Source organism: Nomascus leucogenys, chromosome 14 (assembly GCF_006542625.1).
Source record: "Nomascus leucogenys isolate Asia chromosome 14, Asia_NLE_v1, whole genome shotgun sequence".
NCBI lineage: Eukaryota > Metazoa > Chordata > Mammalia > Primates > Hylobatidae > Nomascus > Nomascus leucogenys.
In genome coordinates this window covers 39,694,965-39,715,974 of record NC_044394.1, presented here as the reverse complement: position 1 = coordinate 39,715,974, position 21,010 = coordinate 39,694,965, and the positions used below count along the sequence as shown (strand labels likewise).

Sequence of the window (21,010 nt, the reverse complement as noted above, 5' to 3'; positions counted from 1 at the left end):
GGCTGGGTGTCAGCAGCGGTGACTGCAGAACAGCGGATTTTCGTGAGACCACAAATTCAGCTGTCTGATAGTTCCTCTGAAAGTTTTGTCTCAGAGGAGTACCTGGTTGAATGAGGTGTCAGTCTGTCCCTACTGGGGGGGTGCCTCCCAGTTAGGCTGCTCAGGGGTGAGGGACCCACTTTAGGAGGCAGTCTGTCCGTTCTCAGATCTCCAGCTGCGTGCTGGGAGAACCACTACTCTCTTCAAAGCTGTCAGTCAGACAGGGACATTTAAGTCTGTGGAGGTTCTTGCTGAGTTTTTGTTTGTCTGTGCCCTGCCCCCAGAGGTGGAGCCTACAGAGGCAGGCAGGCCTCCTAGAGCTGTGGTGGGCTCCACCCAGTTCGAGCTTCCTGGCTGCTTTGTTTACCTAAGCAAGCCTGGGCAATGGCGGGCGCCCCTCCCCCAGCCTCGCTGCCGCCTTGCAGCTTGATCTCAGACTGCTGTGCTAGCAATTAGCGAGACTCCGTGGGCATAGGACCCTCCGAGCCAGGTGCGGGACACAATCTCCTAGTGTGCCGTTTTCCAGGCCCGTCGGAAAAGCGCAGTATTAGGATGGGACTGACCCGATATTCCAGGTGCCGTCTGTTTCCCCTTTCTTTGACTAGGAAGGGGAACTCCCTGACCCCTTGCGCTTCCCGAGTGAGGCAATGCCTCGCCCTGCTTCGGCTCGCGCACAGTGCGCTTCACCGACTGTCCTGCACCCACTGTTAGGCACTCCCTAGTGAGATGAAACCGGTACCTCAAGCAGAAATGCAGAAATCACCAGTCTTCCGTGTCGCTGGGGCTGGGAGCTGGAGACCGGAGCTGTTCCTATTCCAGTAATTGTTGATTTAAAAAAAAATTTTTTTTTAACAATTTTGGAGGAAACCACTCATTTAGAAGGATAAGAACTTAAACCTGATTTTAACATGGTGCTCACTGTTGTGGAGCCTAGAGTAAAAGGCAGTTTATTCATGGGTTCATTAAACAGATATATTTTATGACTTAATATGTATCCAGTACTATGCTAGCACTGGGGATATATATGTAAATAAGACACCTAAGGTCTCAAGTTTCAGGGCAGGTCTCACAGCAGGGAAGATGACAACATACAAACTAAAATAATTTCCAATTGCGATAAGCTTAGTGAAGGAACTAAACAAGGGGCTGTGCTGCAGAGGAAACAGGGAAGGGGCTGCTTTGGGTAGGGTGGGAAGCTGGCTCTAGGGAGCTGAGAATTGACATCAGACCTGAAGAGTAAGAATGAACAGGCCAGTGAAGAGTCAGGATAGGCCTTGCAGGCCAGGAGAGGAGCAGGTGCCAATGCCTGAGCTGGGCCAGGCCTTTGTTTGTCTGAGTAACATGAAGGAACTGGACAGCTGGCACTGGAACTTAGGAAGCATGTGGGGGGCGGCGGGGGTGGGCGGAGGGTGAGGTTGAAGAGAGATTGATGTGATCTGACTTAGGTTTTTTTTTTTTGTTTTTTTTTTTTGAGACAGAGTCTCGCTCCATCACCCAGGCTGGAGTGCAGTGGCACAATCCCAGCTCACTGCAAGCTCTACCTCCCAGGTTCACGCCATTCTCCTGCCTCAGCCTCCCAAGTAGCTGGGACTACAGGCTCCCGCCACCACGCCCGGCTAATTTTTTTTTGTATTTTTTAGTAGAGACGGGGTTTCACCGTGTCAGCCAGAATGATCTTGATCTCCTGACCTCGTGATCCACCCGCCTCGGCCTCCCAAGGTGCTGGGATTACAGGCGTGAGCCACCGCGCCTGGCCTTTTTTTTTTTTTTTTTTTTAAATGGGACAGAATCTCACTCTGTCCCTCAGGCTGTAGTGTAGTGGTACCATCTTGTCTCACTACTACAATCTCTATCTCCCGGGTAAAATCAGTTATCCTGTTTCAGCCTCCCAAGTAGCTGGGACTACAGATGTTCGCCACCATGCCTGGCTAATTTCTGTGTTTTTAGTGAAGACAGGTTTTCACCATGTTGGCCAGACTGGTCTTGACCTCTTAACCTCTTGACTTCCTGACACCTTGGCCTCCGAAAGTGCTGGAATTACATGCATGAGCCACCATGCCCAGCTGTAACTTACGTATTTATTTATTTATTTATTTGAGACAGAGTTTCACTCTTGTCATCCAGGCTGGAGTGCAGTGGCATGATCTCAGCTCACTGCAAGCTCCGCCTCTCGGGTTCAAGCGATTCTCCTGCCTCAGCCTCCAGAGTAGCTGGGACTACAGGTGCATGCTACCATGCCTGGCTAATTTTTTGTATTTTTAGTAGAGATGGGGTTTCACCGTGCTAGCCAAGATGGGCTCGATCTCCTGACCTCGTGATCTGCCCGCCTTGGCCTCCCAAAGTTCTGGGATTACAGGCGTGAGCCACCGTGTCTGGCCATAACTTAGGTTTTTTTTTTTGTTTTTTTTTTTTTGAGACAGAGTCTCACTCTGTCACCCAGGCTGGAGTGCTGTGGCATGATCTCAGCTCACTGCAAGCTCCGCCTCCTGGATTCATGCCGTTCTCCTGCCTCAGCCTCCCGAGTAGCTGAGACTACAGGTGCCTGCCACCATGCCCGGCTAATTTTTTGTATTTTTAGTAGAGACAGCGTTTCACTGTGTTAGCCAGGTTGGTCTCGATCTCCTGACCTCGTGGTCTGCCCACCCTGGCCTCCGAAAGTGCTGGGATTACAGGCGTGAGCCACCGCTCCCGGCCAATTTAGGTTTTTAAAATGTGGATATGGGGTAATGAATTTGGATAGACATTTTTCCAATGAAGATATACAGATGGCCAGTAAGTACATGAAAATATCATCAGTCATTAAGGAAATGCAAGTCAAAACCACAAGGAGAAGCTGGGCGAGTGGCGCTCACCTGTGCTCCCAGCTACTCAGAAGGCTGAGAAGGGCAACAGAAGGCTGGAAGGCCAGCCTGGGCAACATAGTGAGACCGTCTCTAAAAAAAACCACAATTCACATTGTGGATGTGAATATAAAATAGTGCAGCCAGTGTGGAAAAACACCTTGAAAAACATTTTCTCGAAATGTTAGGCCGGGCATGGTGCCTCATGCCTGTAATCTCAGCAGTTTGGGAGGCCTAGGAGGGCGAATCACCTGAGGTCAGGAGTTTGAGACCAGCCTAGCCAACACGATGAAACCCTGTCTACTAAAAATACAAAAATTAGCTAGGCATGGTGGTCGGCACCTGTAATCCCAGCTCTTGGGAGGCTGAGGCAGGAGAATCTCTTGAACCCAGGAGGCGGAGGTTGCAGTGAGCTGAGATCATGCCACTGCACTCCAGCCTAGGTGACAGAGTGAGACTCCATGATCAAAAAAAAAAAGTTAGACATAGACTCACTGTATGAGCCAGCAATTCAACTCATAGGTATATACCCAAAGGAATTGAAAACAGGTATTCAAACAAATACTAGTACCCAAATGTCCCAACAACACTATTCACAGCAACCGAAAGGTAGAAACAACCTCAAGTATCCACTAAGTGATGGATGGATATTTAAAATATGACGTAGCCACACAATGGAATATGTTTCAGCTATAAAAAGGAATGACTGCCAGGCATGGTGGCTCACGCCTGTAATCCCAGCACTTTGGGAGGCTGAGGCGGATGGATTGCCTGAGCTCAGGAGTTTGAAACCAGCCAGGGCAACATGGCGAAACCCCGTCTCTATTAAAAATACAAAAAAAATTAGCCAGGCTTGGCGGCAGGCACCTGTAATCCCAGCTACTTGGGAGGCTGAGGCAGGAGAATCACTTGAATTGGGGAAACGGGAGGTTGCAGTGAGTCTGGATCGTGCCACTGAACTCCAACCTGGGTGACAAAGTGAGACTGTCTCAAAAAAAAAAAAAAAAAAAAAAAAAAGGAATGACTTAGCCATTCATGTGGCAACATGAATGAACCTTGAAAACGTGATGCTGAGTGAAAGAAGCCAGACGCAGAAGGCCACGTATTGTAGGATTCTATTTACATGAAATATTGTGGGGCAGGCATGGTGGCTCACACCTGTAATCCCAGAGCTTTGGGAGGCCGAGGCAGGTGGATCACCAGAGGTCAGGAGTTCAAGACCAGCCTGGGCAACATGGTGAAACCCCACCTCTACTAAAAATACAAAAATTAGCTGAGCATGGTGGTGGGTGCCTGTAATCCCAGCTGCTTGGGGGGAGACTGAGGTAGGAGAATCGCTTGAACCCGCGAGGCAGAGGTTGCAGTGAGCTGAGATCGAGCTACTGCACTCCAGCCTGGGCAAGAGTGAGTCCTTGTCTTAGAAAAAAAAAAAAAAATTCTGAACAAGAGGCGAATCCTTAGAGCTAGGCAGCCACTGGTTCCCTGGGCTGTGGGGAGGGGCCGTGGGAGTGACGGCTTAATGGGAATGGGGCTTCTATTTGGGGTGATGGAAGTGTCCTTAAATTCCATTGTGGTGATGGCCGTAAAACCCTGTAAATATACTAACATTCATTTAATTATACACTTAAAATAGGTGAATATTAGGATATATGAATTCTATCTCAATAAAACTTTTAAGAAATGTTTACTCAAACATTTAAAAATTTAGGACAAACTATTGATACATTTATTTAACAATTAGGACACACTGTTGATACATTTATTTAACAATATGGGCGAATATCAGAATAGTTTTCCTAGATGAAAGAAGCCAGGCAAAACAGAGTATAGACTGTACTTTCTTTTATGTAACATTCTAGAAAATACTATCCAATCTGTACTGATGGAAAGTAGATGGGTGGTTGCCTGGGGCCCCAGGGGCAGGGAGGGATGGGAGGGGCAGCTGGGAGAGATAATAAAGGAGAACCTTTGGGGGTGGCGGGTGTGTTTATTTCTTGATTGTGGTGATCTGGGTTTCCCATGTGTCTTTTACTTTTTTTTTATATTTCTTTCTTTCTTTCTTTTGAGACGGAGTCTCGCTCTGTCGCCAGGCTGGAGTGCAGTGGTGTGATCTGGACTCACTGCAACCTCCACCTTCCGGGTTCAAGTGATTCTCATGCCTCAGCCTCACGAGTAGCTAGGACTACAGGCGCTCATCACCACATCTGGCTATTTTTCTGTTTTTAGTAGAGACAGGTTTCACCGTGTTGGCCAGGCTGGTCTTGAACTCCTGACCTCAAGTGATCTGCTCACCTTGGCTGCCGAAAGTGTTGGGATTACAGGCGTGAGCCACCACACCCAGCCTCCCATGTGTGTCTTTATGTTCAAATTTATTGAATTGTACCCTTTTAATATGTGCAGTTTATTGCATGTTGATTATTATATTATTTATACCTCTGTAAAGCTGTTTAAAAAGAGTCAGTCTGGATGCTGAGTGGAAATGGCTTGGAGGGGTGAGAACTGGAAGTTGAGGAGTCAGTGGAGGTGGTTGCAGCCACTCAGTGGGAGATGACTCAGTTTGACTGGGGTGAGGTCTGTGGAGAGAGGCGGGTGGATGACGTGTGCTTTGGTGGGACCCATAAGACCTGGGGATGGATCTGATATTGGGGGTGGAATAAAGGGAGGAAAAATAGGTGATTTTTAGGTGTTTGGCTTGAGCAGAGCTCTGTCTTTATCATCTCTTTATCTAAAATATACTAGGAACTGAGGGAAGACTCGGGGAGGGACACGCTTTAGGAGTAGGGGATCACATGTCCCACGTTGGAAATCCTGTGTGAGGTGTGTGAGGCATCCAGGTGGGTGGAAACTTGGTGCTGGGAGAGGTTGGGACGCATCAGCACGCACATAGTGTTTAAAGCAGGAGTGCAGGCTGAGAGCTCCCGAGGGCCTAGACCCAACCTGGAGAGGTCAGGAGAGGAATAGACGGGGAGTCTGGGCCAGGTGGCTGGCGGGGATCAGGAGGCCAGGAGCGCAGGCTAGGACCCAGGATAGGGGAGCCCAGGAGAGCTGGCATGACCAGCTGGGCTGAGTACCTGTGGGTGAGGATGGTGAGATGGGCATTGGACAGAGGGACATGAGGGTCTTTGGTGACAAGGAGCAATTTCTGTGGAGTGAAGGGGCAGGCCCAGTCTAGAGTGGATTGAAGCAGGAGCAGGAGGCGAGGGAGTGGAGTCGGCGGGTGGAGGCATCTTGTCGGGGACATTCTGCTTCGAAGGGAGCAGCTGGAGGGTGGGGGTCAAGGCTGTGCGTGTATATATCTAAGGCGGAAGTGCCAGCACACGTTTGAATGAGGAGTCATGGAGGAGGATAGCAAGCGGGCATTCAGGAGGTGCCAGCACGTGTTTGAATGAGGATCGTGGAGGAGGATAGCAAGCGGATATTGCAGGGCATAGTGTCTGTGAAGGGCAGAGGGGGAGGATCCAGGGCACAGGTGGAGCCCAGGAGAGGGGAGTGTTGTGGCTTCCTCCTATGCAGCAGGAAAGGAGGAAAAAGTGAGCCCGGTGGCAGGCGAGTCTCCAGATCCATGATGAGGTAGGCTTGAGGTGGCTTCTCACCCACAAGAAGGTTGAGGAAATGGGGCGGGTGTGTCCTGGCTGTGCCCAGAGCACCAGAGAGGGCATTGGAGAGAGCTGCCAGGCAGCTGCAGGCCCTGGCTTGGTGTCAGGAATTGAAGGTGAAACAAGTCCAACCGATGATGTGAATTTTCTTCTCCAGCAACATTCAGTTGCTTGGGTGCAGGTGGGAGCAGTGGGATAGCTGGGCTCCTTCAGGGCCTGGCGAGACAGGCCTGGGTGGAGGATGAGAAGCACAAGCAGAGGATGGCAGCGAAGGCTGGGCCCCAGCTGGATGAAGGCAGGCCGCCAAGCTGGGATGAGGAGGGTGTCTCCACGAGGCTGAAGAGTTGAGTGCAGGATGAGAGAACGCATTTGCTGAAGCGTCGTGGGTGGTGGCCAGGGAGGCAAAGCCTGAGAGAAGGATTCGGGGGCGATGTGATTCCAAGCTCTGGGGGTGACAATAGGAGAGGTATTGGAGGTTGGGTGTTTGGAGGTGGAGAGGAAGGTGTTTGGAGGTGGGGAGGGTTAGGAACTGAGCGACAAGGTGTTGGATCTGTACCTGTGCACACACATATATGTGGACATGTGTGTGTCAAGTCACTGAGGATGGTGATAGAGCAGGAGTGAAGAGGATGGTGAGCCAGCGAGCAGGGTGCATAAGGGACAGTAACTGGCAATGGTAGGTGACAGTGGCTAGGAAGGGCTGCAGGGGTGTGCTGTAGGGTGTGGGCATTGGCATCAGGGATCTGGAAGGAGCAGTGGAGAAGGCAGACGCCGCCCTCACCTGCCATCTCTGAAGTCTCGGGGGGGTGAGGAAGAGGCAGCTCTCACTCAGAGGCGAGTTGGGAGGTGCGCCCTTTGTGTGAGGCCAGTTTTGGTTGGGGCAGGAGTGAGGATGCTGGGGAGAGGCTGAGTCTTTAGGAGAGGGGATGGCGTGGTTGTTGGAGGTAGTGCCAAGTATCAGGTAATGAGAGGGCACACCCTGTGCCCAGGGACCCAGGAGTCTCACCTCTGCCTGTCGGGGGACGCGTTTGCCAGAGAGAAAGTGTCAGCAAAGTGCCGTCTTCCAGAGGCTCAGCAAGATGCGCAGGAGGCACAGGCTCCAGTGGCGAACGCCAGGCTCATGAGGGTGTTTGGGACCAGGTGGCCCCATTAGTGAGGGCTGGGACCCTGTGAGCATGAGGGCGCAGGCACCTGGGAGGCTGTTTGGGTCAGCTCTCCCATGGAGCTGCGAGCCTGGGGATGTTGCGCTCCTCACATGGAGCCAAGCCAAGCCTGTCTTTCAGGGACTCGATCACTGCAGGGCTCAGCCCGGCATGGAGTAGGCTCCTTCTCTGTGTTCCCCAAGCCAGGGGACTTGCACGCCAGAATCCTTCTTCTTCATGGATTTCTCGACTTACCACTCTGCATTGCAGGAGGCTCTCCAGTCAGATGCCCAGCCCAGAGCTGGCTGCCCATGGTCAGGGTAGGGTCATGTGGCTGCCCAAGGCCATGGGATAGGGCAGACATGTGAGGCCGACGCCTCTGGTGTGGAGGTAGTACAGGGGAGTGGGTCTCCCACAGCAGGGGAAGGGTTCAGACTCAGAGGTTCTAGCCCTGTGAAGGCAGGGCAGGTGGTGAAGACCTCGGGGTGGTGAAGTCGTGGGGCTGCAGGCTCAATCTCCTTTCTCTTGTTGACAGCACTGACGTCTTCATCTGCACAAGCCCCATCAAGATGTTCAAGTACTGTCCCTATGAGAAGGTAAGGTGTGCATCTGTTCAGCTGGGCCCTTACCCCATGCATCACAGGTGAGGGGTATGGGGCTCAGCCTGCCCATGGAAAGGGGATGGACCCTCACAGCACTCCCCAACCTCTGTGACAGCGGCTGCTGCTCCCTAAGGCCCTCTCCAGCCCCAGCCTGAGGCTCTAGATGGGGCCTCTTATGACGCAGGTTCTCCAGGAGGGATGCCTTTCACTGTGTCAGGTTAGCCTGGCCCAGAGCAGGCCTTTGAAGGGTGAGAACCGTGCCTGGGGAGGGCCTGGAGGCACATGGATGCATTAACATGAAAAGTCTTAAAAAGGTGAGGTGGGTAAAGTTCATTTTGCTATATACTCACTTTATTATCTTTATTGGAAAGAATTAGAATTGCATGAAATTGAGACCTTTCTGGAAATTGGGAACTTGCAGTTGCCAAACCCAGAGGAAAGGTCTGTGGCCCTGGAGGAGGGCACTCGTGCCGGAGGGGTCAGGGCCGGCCCTCCTTGGGGACGTCGGAGCAGCTCTTCCCGAGCTGAGGAAGGCAAGATCTTCAGTCCAGAGCCCCTCCTGCTCTGGGAGTGTCAAACCTTCAGGCATGAGTTCTTTCATGTTCTTCACATGACTTTTCCGCTCTGGATTCCCTTTTCTGTTGAGACAGAGTTTCACTCTTGTTGTCACCCAGGCTGGAGTGCAATGGCATGATCTTGGCTCACTGCCAAGATCACTGGGTTCAAGCAATTCTCCTGTCGCAACCTCCTGAGTAGCTGGGATTACAAGTGCCCACCACCACATCCAGGTAATTTTTTTTTGTATTTTTAGTAGAAACGGGGTTTTGCCATGTTGGCCAGGCTGGTCTCGAACTCTTGAGCTCAGGTGATCTCAGGTGATCTGCCTGCCTCAGCCTCCCAAAGTGCTGGCATTATAGGTGTGAGCCACCGTGCCTGGCCTGGATTCCATATTTAAATGAAATTCATGGTCAGGCGCGGTGGCTCACGCCTGTAATCCCAGCACTCTGGGAGGCCGATGCAGGTGGGTCACCTGAGGCTGGGAGTTCAAGACCAGCCTGGCCATCATGGTGAAACACCATCTCTACTAAAAATACGAAAATCAGCTGGATGTAGTGGTTCATGCTTGTAGTCCCAGCTACTCGGGAGGCTGAGGCATGAGAATTGCTTGAACCTGGGAGGTGGAGGTTGTAGTGAGCTGAGATGGTGCCACTGCACTCCAGCCTGGGTGACAGAGCGAGACTGTCCCCCCACAAAAAAACTTAATAAAAAAAAAAAGAAATTCACACATTCAGCCAACATAGTGTGCCCTCTGTGTGCTCAGTTGGAATCACACTTGCTGAACAGTTGCTCTGGCATTATGTGGGTGCTTGGTGCCCACTGTTTCATCATGTCCTCATGACACCCTGACATAGATGACAGGGTTCCCTAGTTACCCTGACATCCCTCGTGTTTTTAGAGAGTGGGTCTTGTTCTGTCACCCAGGCTGGAGTACAGTGGCCACTCACAGGTGCCATGCCAGCTCACTGCAGCCTCGAACTCCTGGGCTCAAGTGATCCTCCCACCTCAGCCTCCTGAGTAGCTGGGAACACAGGCGCACACCGCGCACCACGCACCACGCACCACCATGGCCGGCTTTCGCTGACCCCCTTTTAACATGCTAGGAGCACGAGTTCAGTTATACTCAGGAGAGAGGAGTATCTTACCTGCAGCCAGTCAACGTGGATTCAGAGTGAGGGCCAGGCCCACTGTTTCTGGTTGAGCAGTGATCCCAAAGTGAGTCCTCAGACCAGAGTCAGCATCCCTTGGAGACTCCTTAGGAGTGGACATTTTCAGCCCCACCCTACACCTTCTGAATCAGACACTCTGGGAGTAGCAATGTGGGCCTGATGAGCTCGCCAGGTGATTCTTATATACCCTCAAGTTTAAGGATGGCAAGACTGGAGTCACTATTTCAGCTGGAGTTTCACTGGGTGGCCACAGTGGTTGACCAGCAGTTGTGGGAGTGAGATGAACAACATGGCCTCATTCATCCGTTCCTGGGGATTTAGATACCGTCTTTGTGCCGGCTGTCCCACCTGTGTTTCCTTGGCCCGGGACTGCCCTCTGAGCTCCAGACACTCAGACCCAATGTATCTGTCCCTGGGTTGCTGGTTTCCTTGTGCATGTCCTTCCTTCCCTCCTAGTGGATGGCAGTGCTGTCTGGTGGCCTCAGGTCAGAAATCAGGGGCCGTCCTGATGATGTCTTCCTCTAAGCCCTCACTTCCAGCCTGTTGGTGAGTCCCATGTCCTGTGGGACTGATTTTGAAAATGTGCCTGGCACCTGTCTGCTTCTCTCTCTTCTCATTGCCAGCACCTTGGCATTTACTCCCAGTACAGCTAACGGGGCTTCCTAAACTGCCTGCTCCTTTCAGTTCCATGCAGGCTGACAAGGCCTCTCACACAGCAGATCATGGCAGCTCCTGACTTGAAACTTTTGAATGGTTTCCCTTTAAAAACCACATACACCCTCCTGAGCATGACCTGCAGGGCCTGCCTGCCTCTCCACCCACTGTGCCCGCCTCTGTGTGTGCTTCTCCAGCAGCTTTTGGCTTGGAATGTTCTCCTCCCACCCCCAGGCGTGGTGCCTTCTTGTCCACGAGGCCTTGGCCCAGAAGTCTCCCCACATTTCGTGACCGTCATATTAAAGTGTATTCTTTCTCCATCTTGTTTTTTGGATAACACTTCCCACCACTTGAAATGGGTTTGTGCTTTCGTCTGTGGCTTGTTCTTGGTCTGTCTCCCGACTGGCCTAAGACCTGTGCAGGCTGGGCTCTCACCCTCCTGCCCACTGTCAAGCCCAGCACCCCGCGCAGGGTGGCACGCTGGCAGGACTCAGCGTTTGTTGTTAAATGAGTAGATTCATTTGTCCAACAGAGTTATTAAACACCTGCGAATAACAGTGCTTGCCATTCATTTGACACCTTTGATACGCCAGGCAATGTCCCTTTATTCTCGCTTTTGAGGTTTACAACAGCTGCCTGTGAAACAAGAAAACTCTTCTGATTTGACAGATGAAGAAACTGAGGCTCAGAGGGATGAGGCAGCTCATTTACCAGGTCTGACGCTTGGCCAGCCAGTGAGGCCTTCTCCGGGTCTGCCTGTCAAGAGCCTGTGCCCACCGCCAGTGTGTTCCCATGGAGGTAGCGTGCATTCACTGGAGAGGATTTGGAAACAGCGCACATTTAAGAGGAAAGGGATGTCAGGACCCCAGTCACAGCAACATCAACAGGCTGTGGCTCACTTGAACAAAGGCAGGACTGATTAGAAGGATATTGCTTTGCTCAGGGAATCAAAGGGGAAGCCCGAGGAAGCAGGACTCAGGCTGCAGGGGCAGAGTCCGCAGACCATCTCTCCAGCAAACAGCCCAAGACGCTGGAGCGCCCTTTCTCCATCCTTGGGTTTCATTGCCCAAGATTCCTAGTCCCCAGGAGAGGGAGGCCCATCAGCTGAGCTTGGGTCGCACACCCAGCCTTGGGTGCCCTGAGGGACTGTCCTAAAAGGCTGCAACTGGTGGCAGAGGCGTGGCTTCCCAGAAGAGTTAAGATGCTGTTGCCAGAAGAAGGGGCACACTAATGGTGGATGTCCTGATCAAACTAAACGAAAGAGCAAAGGCAACAAGAATCCATATCTACAATCCCACCACCTGGAGAAAGATGCTGTTAGCACTTTGATCTGTTTCTTTCTAGTTTTTTATGGGGGAGTGAGGGAGACAGGGTCTCACTATGTCACCCAGGCTGGAGTGCAGTGGTGCGATCTTGGCTTACTGCAACATCCACCTCCCAAGTTCAAGCGATTCTCCTGCCTCAGCCTCCTGAGTAGTTGGGATTACAGGTGCGCACCACCACATCTGGCTAATTTTTTTTGTATTTTTAGTAGAAACAGGGTTTCATCATGTTGGCCAGGCTGGTCTCAAGCTCCTGACCTCATGATCCACCCACCTTGGCCTCCCAGAGTGCTAGGATTACAGGTGAGCCACCGCACCCAGCCCTCGTTTTTCTTTGATGCGTATTAAATATAATACATGTATTTTAACAAACCTTTCATCCAACATAGTTATCCTTTTCTGCTTATTAATATATTTTTAGCCTTTTTTCTGTCATCAAACACTTCAGAAACATGATTTTTTTTTTTTTTTTTTTTTTTTGAGACAGGGTCCAGCTCTGTGGCCCAGGCTGAAGTGCAGTGACACGATCTTGGCTCACTGCAACCTCCGCCTCCTGAGTTTAAGTGATTCTCATGCCTCAGCCTCCCAAGCAGCTGGGACGACAAGTGTGTGTCACCATGCCTGGCTAATTTTTTATATTTTTGTTTTGTTTTGTTTGAGACAGAGTCCCACTCTGTCACCCAGGCTGGAGTGCAGTGGTGCAATCTCAGCTCACTTCAACCTCCACCTCCTGGGTTCAAGTGATTATCCTGCCCCAGCCTCCTAAGTAGCTGGGATTATAGGTGCGTGCCACCATGACCAGCTAATTTTTGTATTTTTAGTAGAGACAGGGTTTCGCTATGTTGGTCAGGCTGGTCTCAAACTCCTGACCTTGTGATCCACCCGCCTCGGTCTCCCAAATGCTGGGATTACAGGCATGAGCCACTACGCCTGGCCAATTTTTTGTATTTTTAATAGTGATGGGGTTTCACCATGTTGGCCAGGCTGGTCTCAAACTCCTAGCTTCAAAGTAGTCTGCCCACCTGGGTCTCCCAAAGTGCTGGGATTACAGTTGTGAGCCACTATGCCCAGCCAGAAACATGATTGTTAATAGCTGAAGACGTCTTGTGAGTAAGCCTTTGTATGGTCATGTTCTTAGGGTGAATTCCAAGAAATACAATTCCTGGGTCACGCGAGGAAAGGTAGGGTTCGGGTATATCTCACATAGAAAGTTGTATTCATTTCCACTGTACCAGCCTTGGGCAGGGTCCTTTCCTCCTGCCGGGGGCTAGGCTGGGCCACATAGGGTCAGTCAATAGAGGAAGCGGGCCACTGAACAAACACGAAGACGGGAAAGTGCGCAGCAGATTTGAGGAATTCAGGGTGAATTTTTTTGGCTGGTGGCTACAGGGGCTGGTTGGGAGTGGAGTTGGGCCGGGTGAAATGGATTGGTTTATCCAAATCTCCCAGCTGTCCTCATGGTTTAGCCACACCACCACCTTTAACCCTAGAACTAAGACAAGGGGAGGAGTGTGGGGGAGAAGTGAGTAATGTGAAGGTTGCTCCAAGCACCCCCTCGCCCACCGTTTGTGCCCCTCCCACCCCTATAGACTGGTACTTCTTCCCTGGCTGAGGGCAGGCAGGTATTAATGGTTCCTCTGTTCCATGCCTGGGGGAGGCAAGGAAGGCTGGAGATGGGTCCAGGGCACATCTGCACAGGACAGAGGTCTCCTCCACGTTAGCCCTGGTCTAGGCTTAGGCCCCAGGGCACTCACAGTTCCTTCCCTAGCTCCTGTCCACTGAGTAAGATCAGCTTTTGTTGCCAGAAGTGGAAACTTTTCTCTTTGGTTGATTTTCTTTCAAGACCCAGTCAGAGGATGGGAACCTGACTGCTGTGAGGTCTCTCACTTTATCACCACATGGAGGGAGTGGAATTGGGTTACCTTCAGGTTGCCAGAACCTTCTTTCTGGCTGGAAAGAAGGTTTCCCAACATTCTAAACCCAGATTGCTCAGTAATAGTTAACAATAGCCAAGCTGGTAGTATACATCTCCAAGGGCTTTCCTTGTAGTGATCCATTTAGCCTTCATAGTAGCCCTACAAAATAGGTTTTTTTTTTTTTTTTTTAAGATGGTGTCTTGCTCTATTGCTCAGGCTGGAGTGCAGTGGCGTGATCTCAGCTCACTGCAAGCTGTGTTGCCCGGGTTCATGCCATTCTCCTGCCTCAGCCTCCCGAGTAGCTGGGACTACAGGTGCCTGCTACCACGCCCGGCTAATTTTTTTGTATTTTTAGTAGAGACGGGGTTTCACTGTGTTAGCCAGGATGGTCTCGATCTCCTGACCTTGTGATTTGCCCGCCTCGGCCTCCCAAAGTACTGGGATTATAGGCGTGAACCACTGCGCCCGGCCTCAAAATAGGTATTTTTGTTATCCCTGTTCTACAGATGGGCAGACTGAGGCACAGAGAGTTGAAGCTCAGGGTCAGCGGCCAGAAAGTGGGGAGTCGGACTTCAGAGCCCATGCTCTGCTCCTCGGCCTCACTGCCTCTTCTTGGACTCCCTGACTCGAAACTTAAGCAGCATGACCTGTACCTTTTCACCCCCCAGAGAGATTTGAAAATCCATGGCAGATTCTTCATGAACAGGCATGGCATTTTACTCTGAGATTTTCCAGTTCAACAAGGGGAGTAATCAGAAGCCAAATTAAGGGAAGGGCTTGGGTATGAAGGGAAATGTGCTCTTCTGATTTGAAGTCTGGTTTCCAGATGACATGTCTGCCCGGTTCGATGTTGATTTTTAGAATAAATGTCAAAAATTCCCACTTCAGGCCAGGTACAGTGGCTCACGCTTGTAGTGCCACCACTTTGGGAGGTGGGCAGGAGGATCACTTGAACCCAGGAGTTCAAGACCTGCCTCGGCAACATGATGAGACCCCATCTCTACTAAAAAAAATTAGGCAGGCGTGCTGATGTGTGCCTGTAGTTGCAGCATTTTGGGAAGCTGAGGTGGGAGGATTGCTTGAGCCTGGGAGGTCAAGGCTGCAGTGAGCTATGATCATGCCACTGCATTACAGCCTTAGTGACAGAGTAAGTCCCTGTCTCAAAAACAAAACAAAACAAAACCCACTTCTAGCCGGGTGCAGTGGTTCACACCTGTAATTCCAGCACTTTGGGAGGCTGAGGCGCACAGATCACGAGGTCAGGAGATCAAGACCATCTTGGCTAACATGGCGAAACCCCGTCTCTACTAAAAATACAAAAAATTAGCCGAGCGTGGTGGTGGGCGCCTATAGTCCCAGCTACTCGGGAGGCTGAGGCAGGAGAATGGCGTGAACCCGTGAGACGGAGGTTGCAGTGAGCTGAGATGGTGCCACTGCACTCCAGCCTGAGTGACAGAGCGAGACTCCGTCTCAAAAAAAAAAAAAAAAAAAAAAAAACCCACTCCTTAATTGAGCCTCTTCCTCTAACCTGAAATAAAAACGTAGACTTTTTTTTTTTTTTTTTTTTTAGACAGAGTTTTGCTGTTGTTACCCAGGCTGGAATGCAATGGCACGATCTCAGCTCACTGCAACTTCCACCTCCTGGGTTCAAGTGATTCCCCTGCCTCAACCTCCTGACTAGCTGGGATTACAGGCATCTGCCACCATGCCCAGCTAAATTTTATAATTTTTGTAGAGACGAGGTTTCACCACATTGGCCAGGCTGGTCTCGAACACTGTGCCTGGCCAACATAGACCATTTTTTTTAACTTAAGATAATGAATTACATTTCTTTGCTTTCTTTTTTTTTTTTTTTTTTTTTTTTTTTTTTTGAGATGGAGTCTCGCTTTGTCACCCAGGCTGGAGTGCAGTGGCATGATCTGGGCTCACTGAAAGCTCAGCCTCCCGGTTTCACGCCATTCTCCTGCCTCAGCCTCCCGAGTAGCTGGGACTACAGGCACATGCTACCACACCCGTCCAATTTTTTGTATTTTAGTAGAGACGGGGTTTCATCGTGTTGCCCAGGCTAGTCTCGAACTCCTGAGCTCAGGCAATCGCCTGCCTCAGCCTCCCAAAGTGCTAGGATTACAGGCGTGAGCCACTGTACCCAGCCGCCTTTGCATATTTTACACTGAATTTCCAATTGCTCCAGTACATTTTCCAGTTACTCCCTGTAGGACTTATGCTAAAAGACTTGGCACTTTCTCTTGGCATGTAAAGAAACCCTAGGTTCTTTTGGGATGGCACGGGGGCCACACTGCCAGCATTCAGGAGCTTGCCCTGGAGCTCCTGAACCCGTCTCACCCCTGCCATCTCAGTGGGGCTCATGGTGTTTTTCTTGGCGTGTTTCTGGCCCATACCAGTGTTTATTTTAAAAATTGTTCATGCTAATTGGCATGGAGTTTCTTTTGGGGTGATGAAAACATTCTGGAATTTAGGTAGTGGTAGTGGTTGCATAACGTTGTCAATACACTAAAGACCATTGAATTGTAGACTTTAAATTGGTGAATTTTATGATATGTGAATTACATTTCCAAAAAAAATAATAAAATTGGCTGTTCAGATGGCTAATAATTCCAAAGCTAACTCACTCCTTCTAGTTAGATCTGGCCATTTCATCATTGTAATAGGGATTGTAGACAAAAGTGCATGATCCCTTTATTTATTTATGTAATTTTTTTTTTAAAGACAGGGTCTTGCTGTGTTGCCCAGGTGGATTGTAGTCGATTGATCATAGCTCACTGCAGCCTCTAACTCCTGGACCATCGTGCCTGGTCATAATACCTTTAAAGTGTCCTAGATCAAGCCATTCATTTTGAAAACCTCCAGTTTTATGGTATTATTTTTCTTTTTCTTTTCTTTTTTTTTCTTTGAGATGGAGTCTCGCTGTGTCACCCAAGCTGGAGTACAGTCGCGGGATCTCTGCTCACTGCAAGCTCCGCCTCCTGGGTTCATGCCATTCTCCTGCCTCAGCCTCCCAAGTAGCTGGGACTACAGGCGCCCACCACCATGCCCGGCTAATTTTTTGTATTTTTAGTAAAGACAGGGTTTCAGTGTGTTAGCCAGGATGGTCTTGATTTCCTGACCTCGTGATCCGCCCACCTCGGCCTCCCAAAGTGCTAGCATTACAGGTGTGAGCCACCGCACCCGGCCTATGGTATTATTTTTCTAACAGTGTCATTCACCCAACTCCACACCTGCATACCCCACCCTCCTTGATTTAAGGCCTGTCTTGGGATCTGCTCATCTGAGTAGAGCAGGACTCTGTCCCTTCCAACATTTTGCCTGCCAGGGACCATGTCTAGCTCATAGATCTCTATTTCTGATGTATGCATTTGGTCATGGGCCTGTGAGCCACGCGGAGCAGGAAGGGCAGGGAGGTGGGGTCGAGAGCTGCCAGCCATCTGCCCCTCTGATCTTTTCTAGCACTGTCCTCTGCCAGCATCCCCCTTTACTCCTGTGTCTTCTTGGTAATCACCGAACTCTTCGCTCTCGAGGTGGTTCATGGACTTCCTGCCTGCACTCCTAGGTCTTGGAGAGAGGGCCTCCCCTGGGAGTCCTGCCAGTAATTCTTTAGCTACATGTAGTTTTAGGTTCCATGGCAGGCATTTTTCCTGATTCTGGTTTAGAATGACAGCACCGCTTTATGCTTGGATACCTTTACATTCATCTGGGCTGAACTATTTTCTCCCCAGAGCTTTCAGGAACCAAAATGGTAATCAGGTGATGAGCAGCCCTTCTCCTTCCAAACTGCTGCTGTTAAACTGCTGCTGATAAACCTAACAGACCCTTGTCCGGCAAATCTGAGCTGAAGGCACAATGCCCCCACCAGTGTGCACATTATTATAGCTGATGAACCCACCTCAGCGCACCATAGTTTACATCAGGGTTCACTCCTGGTATCCTGCGTTCTATGGTATTGATAATCGGGGAGGCTGTGCGTTGTGTGGGAGCGGAGGGTATATGGGAACTCTGTACCTCTGCTCAATTTTGCTGTAAACCTAAAATTGCTCTAAAAAGTAAAGTCTCTTAAAAAAAATCCACAGTGAATGAGAGTCCCTCTTGCTCCATATGCTTGGCAGCATTTGGTATTGGTAGGGCTCTGGATTTTGGCCATTCTCATAGGCATGTAGTGGTGTCTCGTTGTTGTTTTAATTTGCATTTCCTTGATTAATGATACTGGACATCTTTTTAAGCAAGTAGCCCTTCGTTTATTTTCTGTAACGAAATGTTCAAGCCTTTTGCCTCGTTTCTCATTGAGTTGTTTGTGAGTTGTGAGAGTTCTTCAGATATGCTAGAAACAAGTTCTTTATCAGATAATGTGTTTTACAAATATTTTATCCCAGTCTGTGATTTGTATTTTAATTTTCTTTTTTCTTTTTTGAGAGACAGGGTTTTGCTCTGTCACTCCAGCTGAAGTACAGTGGCATGATCACGCCTCACTGCAGCTGTGACCCCCTGGGCTGAAGTGATCCTCCCACCTTAGCCTCCTGAGTAGTTGGGACTATAGGTGTGTGCCACCATGACCAGCTAATTTTTAAAACAATTTTTCTTTTGTAGAGATGGGGTCTTGCTGTGTTGTCCAAGCTGGTCTTGAACCCCTGGACTCAAGCAATCCTCCTGCTTCAGCCTCCCAAAGTGCTGAGATTACAGGTGAGTTTTCTCAACAGAGTCTTTAGAAGAGCAGAAGTTTTATACTTTTAGATTTTTTATTTAGGTTATGATCCATTTGTTTTTTTTGAGACGGAGTTTTGCTCTGTCTCCCTGGCTGGAGTACAACGGCACTATCTTGGCTCACTGCAGCCTCCGCTTCCCAGGTTCAAGCAATTCTACCTGCCTCAGCCTCCCGAGTAGCTGGGATTACAGGCATCCACCACCACGCCCAGCTAATGTTTTTGTATTTTTTTTTTTTTTTTTGAGACAGAGTCTCACTCTGTCACCCAGGCTGGAGTGCAGTGGCACGATCTCAGCTCATTGCAAACTCTGCCTCCCGGGTTCACGCCATTCTCCTGCCTCAGCCTCCCAAGTAGCTGGGACTACAGGCGCCCGCCACCACGCCTGGCTAATTTTTTGTATTTTTAGTATTTCACGTGTTAGCCAGGATGGTCTCCATCTCCTGACTTCATGATCCGCCCGCCTCGGCCTCCCAAAGTGCTGGGATTACAGGTGTGAGCCACCAAGCCCGGCATGTTTTTGTATTTTAGTAGAGATGGGGTTTCACCATGTTGGCCAGGCTGGTGTCAAACTCCTGACGTCAGGTGATCCACCTGCCTTGGCCTCCCAAAGTATTGGCATTACAAGCGTGAGCCACCATGCCTGGCTCGTTTTGAGTTAATTATCATATATTGTAGGAGGTAAAAATGGAGAGGTTTTTTTTTTTTTTTTGCTTATGGATCCAGTTGTGCCTCTGTTGGAAAGGCCACCCTTTCTCACTGAAGTGTCATGGTAGCCTGAGGTCCATTTCTGGAATGTATGCTGCTTCTCTGATCCAAGTGTCCCACTAATGTAAATACCACACTGTCTCAGTTACTGTAGTTTTTTTGTTTTTTTTGAGATGGAGTCTTGCTCTGTCACCAGGCTGGAGTGCAGTGGTGCGATCTCGGCTCACTGCAGCCTCCTCCTGGGTTCAAGTGATTCTCGTGCCTCAGCCTCCTGAGTAGCTGGGATTACAGGCACACACTACCACACCCAGCTAATTTTTGTATTTTTAGTTGAGACGGGGTTTCACCATGTTGGCCAGGATGGTCTTGATCTCCTGACCTTGTGATCCGCCCACTTTGGCCTCCCAAAGTGCTGGGATTACAGGCGTGAGCCACTGTGCCTGGCCACTGTAGTTTTATAGTAACTTTTGAAAGCAGTGTGAGTTTTCCAAAATTATTCTTCATTTTAAAAATTGTTTTGGCTATTCTGGGTCCTTTATATTTCTATAGAATGTTTAGAACAAGCTGGTCAGTTTCTACAAAGAACCTGGTGAGAATTTGATTGCAAGTGCATTGTAGCTATAAAGCTTAACAATATTGGGTCCTCTGATCCACAAGCACATACACATCCTCATTTATGTAGGCCACCTTTACCTTCTGTCAGCAATGTTTTGTAGCTTTCAGTGTACCAGTCTTGCACATATTGTGTTAAATTTGTCTCTATTTCATGGTGTTTTTTTTTTTTTGGCATAGATACTATCTTTATAAAAATATTTTTAAATATTTTATAGTGGTAAATACACATGATAAAATTTATCAAGTATACAGTTCAACTTATTTCATTTTTAATGCTATTATAAACTTTGTTTAATTGCAATTTCCAAATATATAGAATACAAGTGATTTTTTTTTTTTGAGATGGAGTCTTGCTCTGTTGCCCAGGCTGGAGTGCAGTGGCACGATCTTGGCTCACTGCAAGCTCCGCCTCCTGGGTTCATGCCATTCTCCTGCCTCCGCCTCCCAAGTAGCTGGGACTATAGGCACCCCCCACCATGCCCAGCTAATTTTTGGAATACAAGTGATTTTTTAATTTTAATTTTTAATTTTTGTGGGTACATAGTAGGTGCGTATAGTTATGAGGTACATTAGATGTTTTGATACAGGCATGCAATGTGTAACAAACACATCAGGGCAGTTGGGGTATCCATCACCTCAAACATTCAATCCTTTGTGTTATAGACAATCCAATTATATTCTTAGTTGTTTTAAAATGAACAATTTTTTTTTTTTTTTTGAGATGGGAGTCTCTCTCTGTCACTCAGGCTGGAGTGCAGTGGCACAATCTCTGCTCACTGCAACCTCCGCCTCCTGGGTTCAAGCAGTTCTCTTGCCTCAGCCTCCTGAGTAGCTGGAACTACAGGCACATGCCACCATGTCCAGCTAATTTTTGTATTTTTAGTAGAGATGGGGTTTCGCCGTGTTGGCCAGCTGGTCTCTAACTCCCGACCTCAGGTAATCCACCTGCCTTGTCCTCCCGAGGTGCTGGGATTACAGGCATGAGCCACCACACCTGGCCATGAACAATTAAATTATTTTTTATTATAGTCACCCTGTTGTGCTAGCAAATACTAGGTCTTATTCATTCTTTCTATTTTTTTATACCCATTAACCCTCTTCACTTCCCCTCTAGATACTCCTCCACTCCCCTTCCCA

At 49.4% G+C, this 21,010-nt stretch overlaps 1 protein-coding gene across 2 annotated transcripts in view; it reads left to right on the top strand.

Moving 5' to 3' along the window:
* Positions 1–21,010, top strand: part of NT5M (5',3'-nucleotidase, mitochondrial) — a 49,671-nt gene that overhangs the window by 17,301 nt on the left and 11,360 nt on the right. For both annotated transcript variants that reach the window (XM_030827952.1, XM_030827951.1), the window contains exon 3: positions 8,153–8,213. In XM_030827952.1, the coding sequence (XP_030683812.1) occupies positions 8,153–8,213 (61 nt within the window). The remainder of the gene's footprint in view (positions 1–8,152; positions 8,214–21,010) is intronic.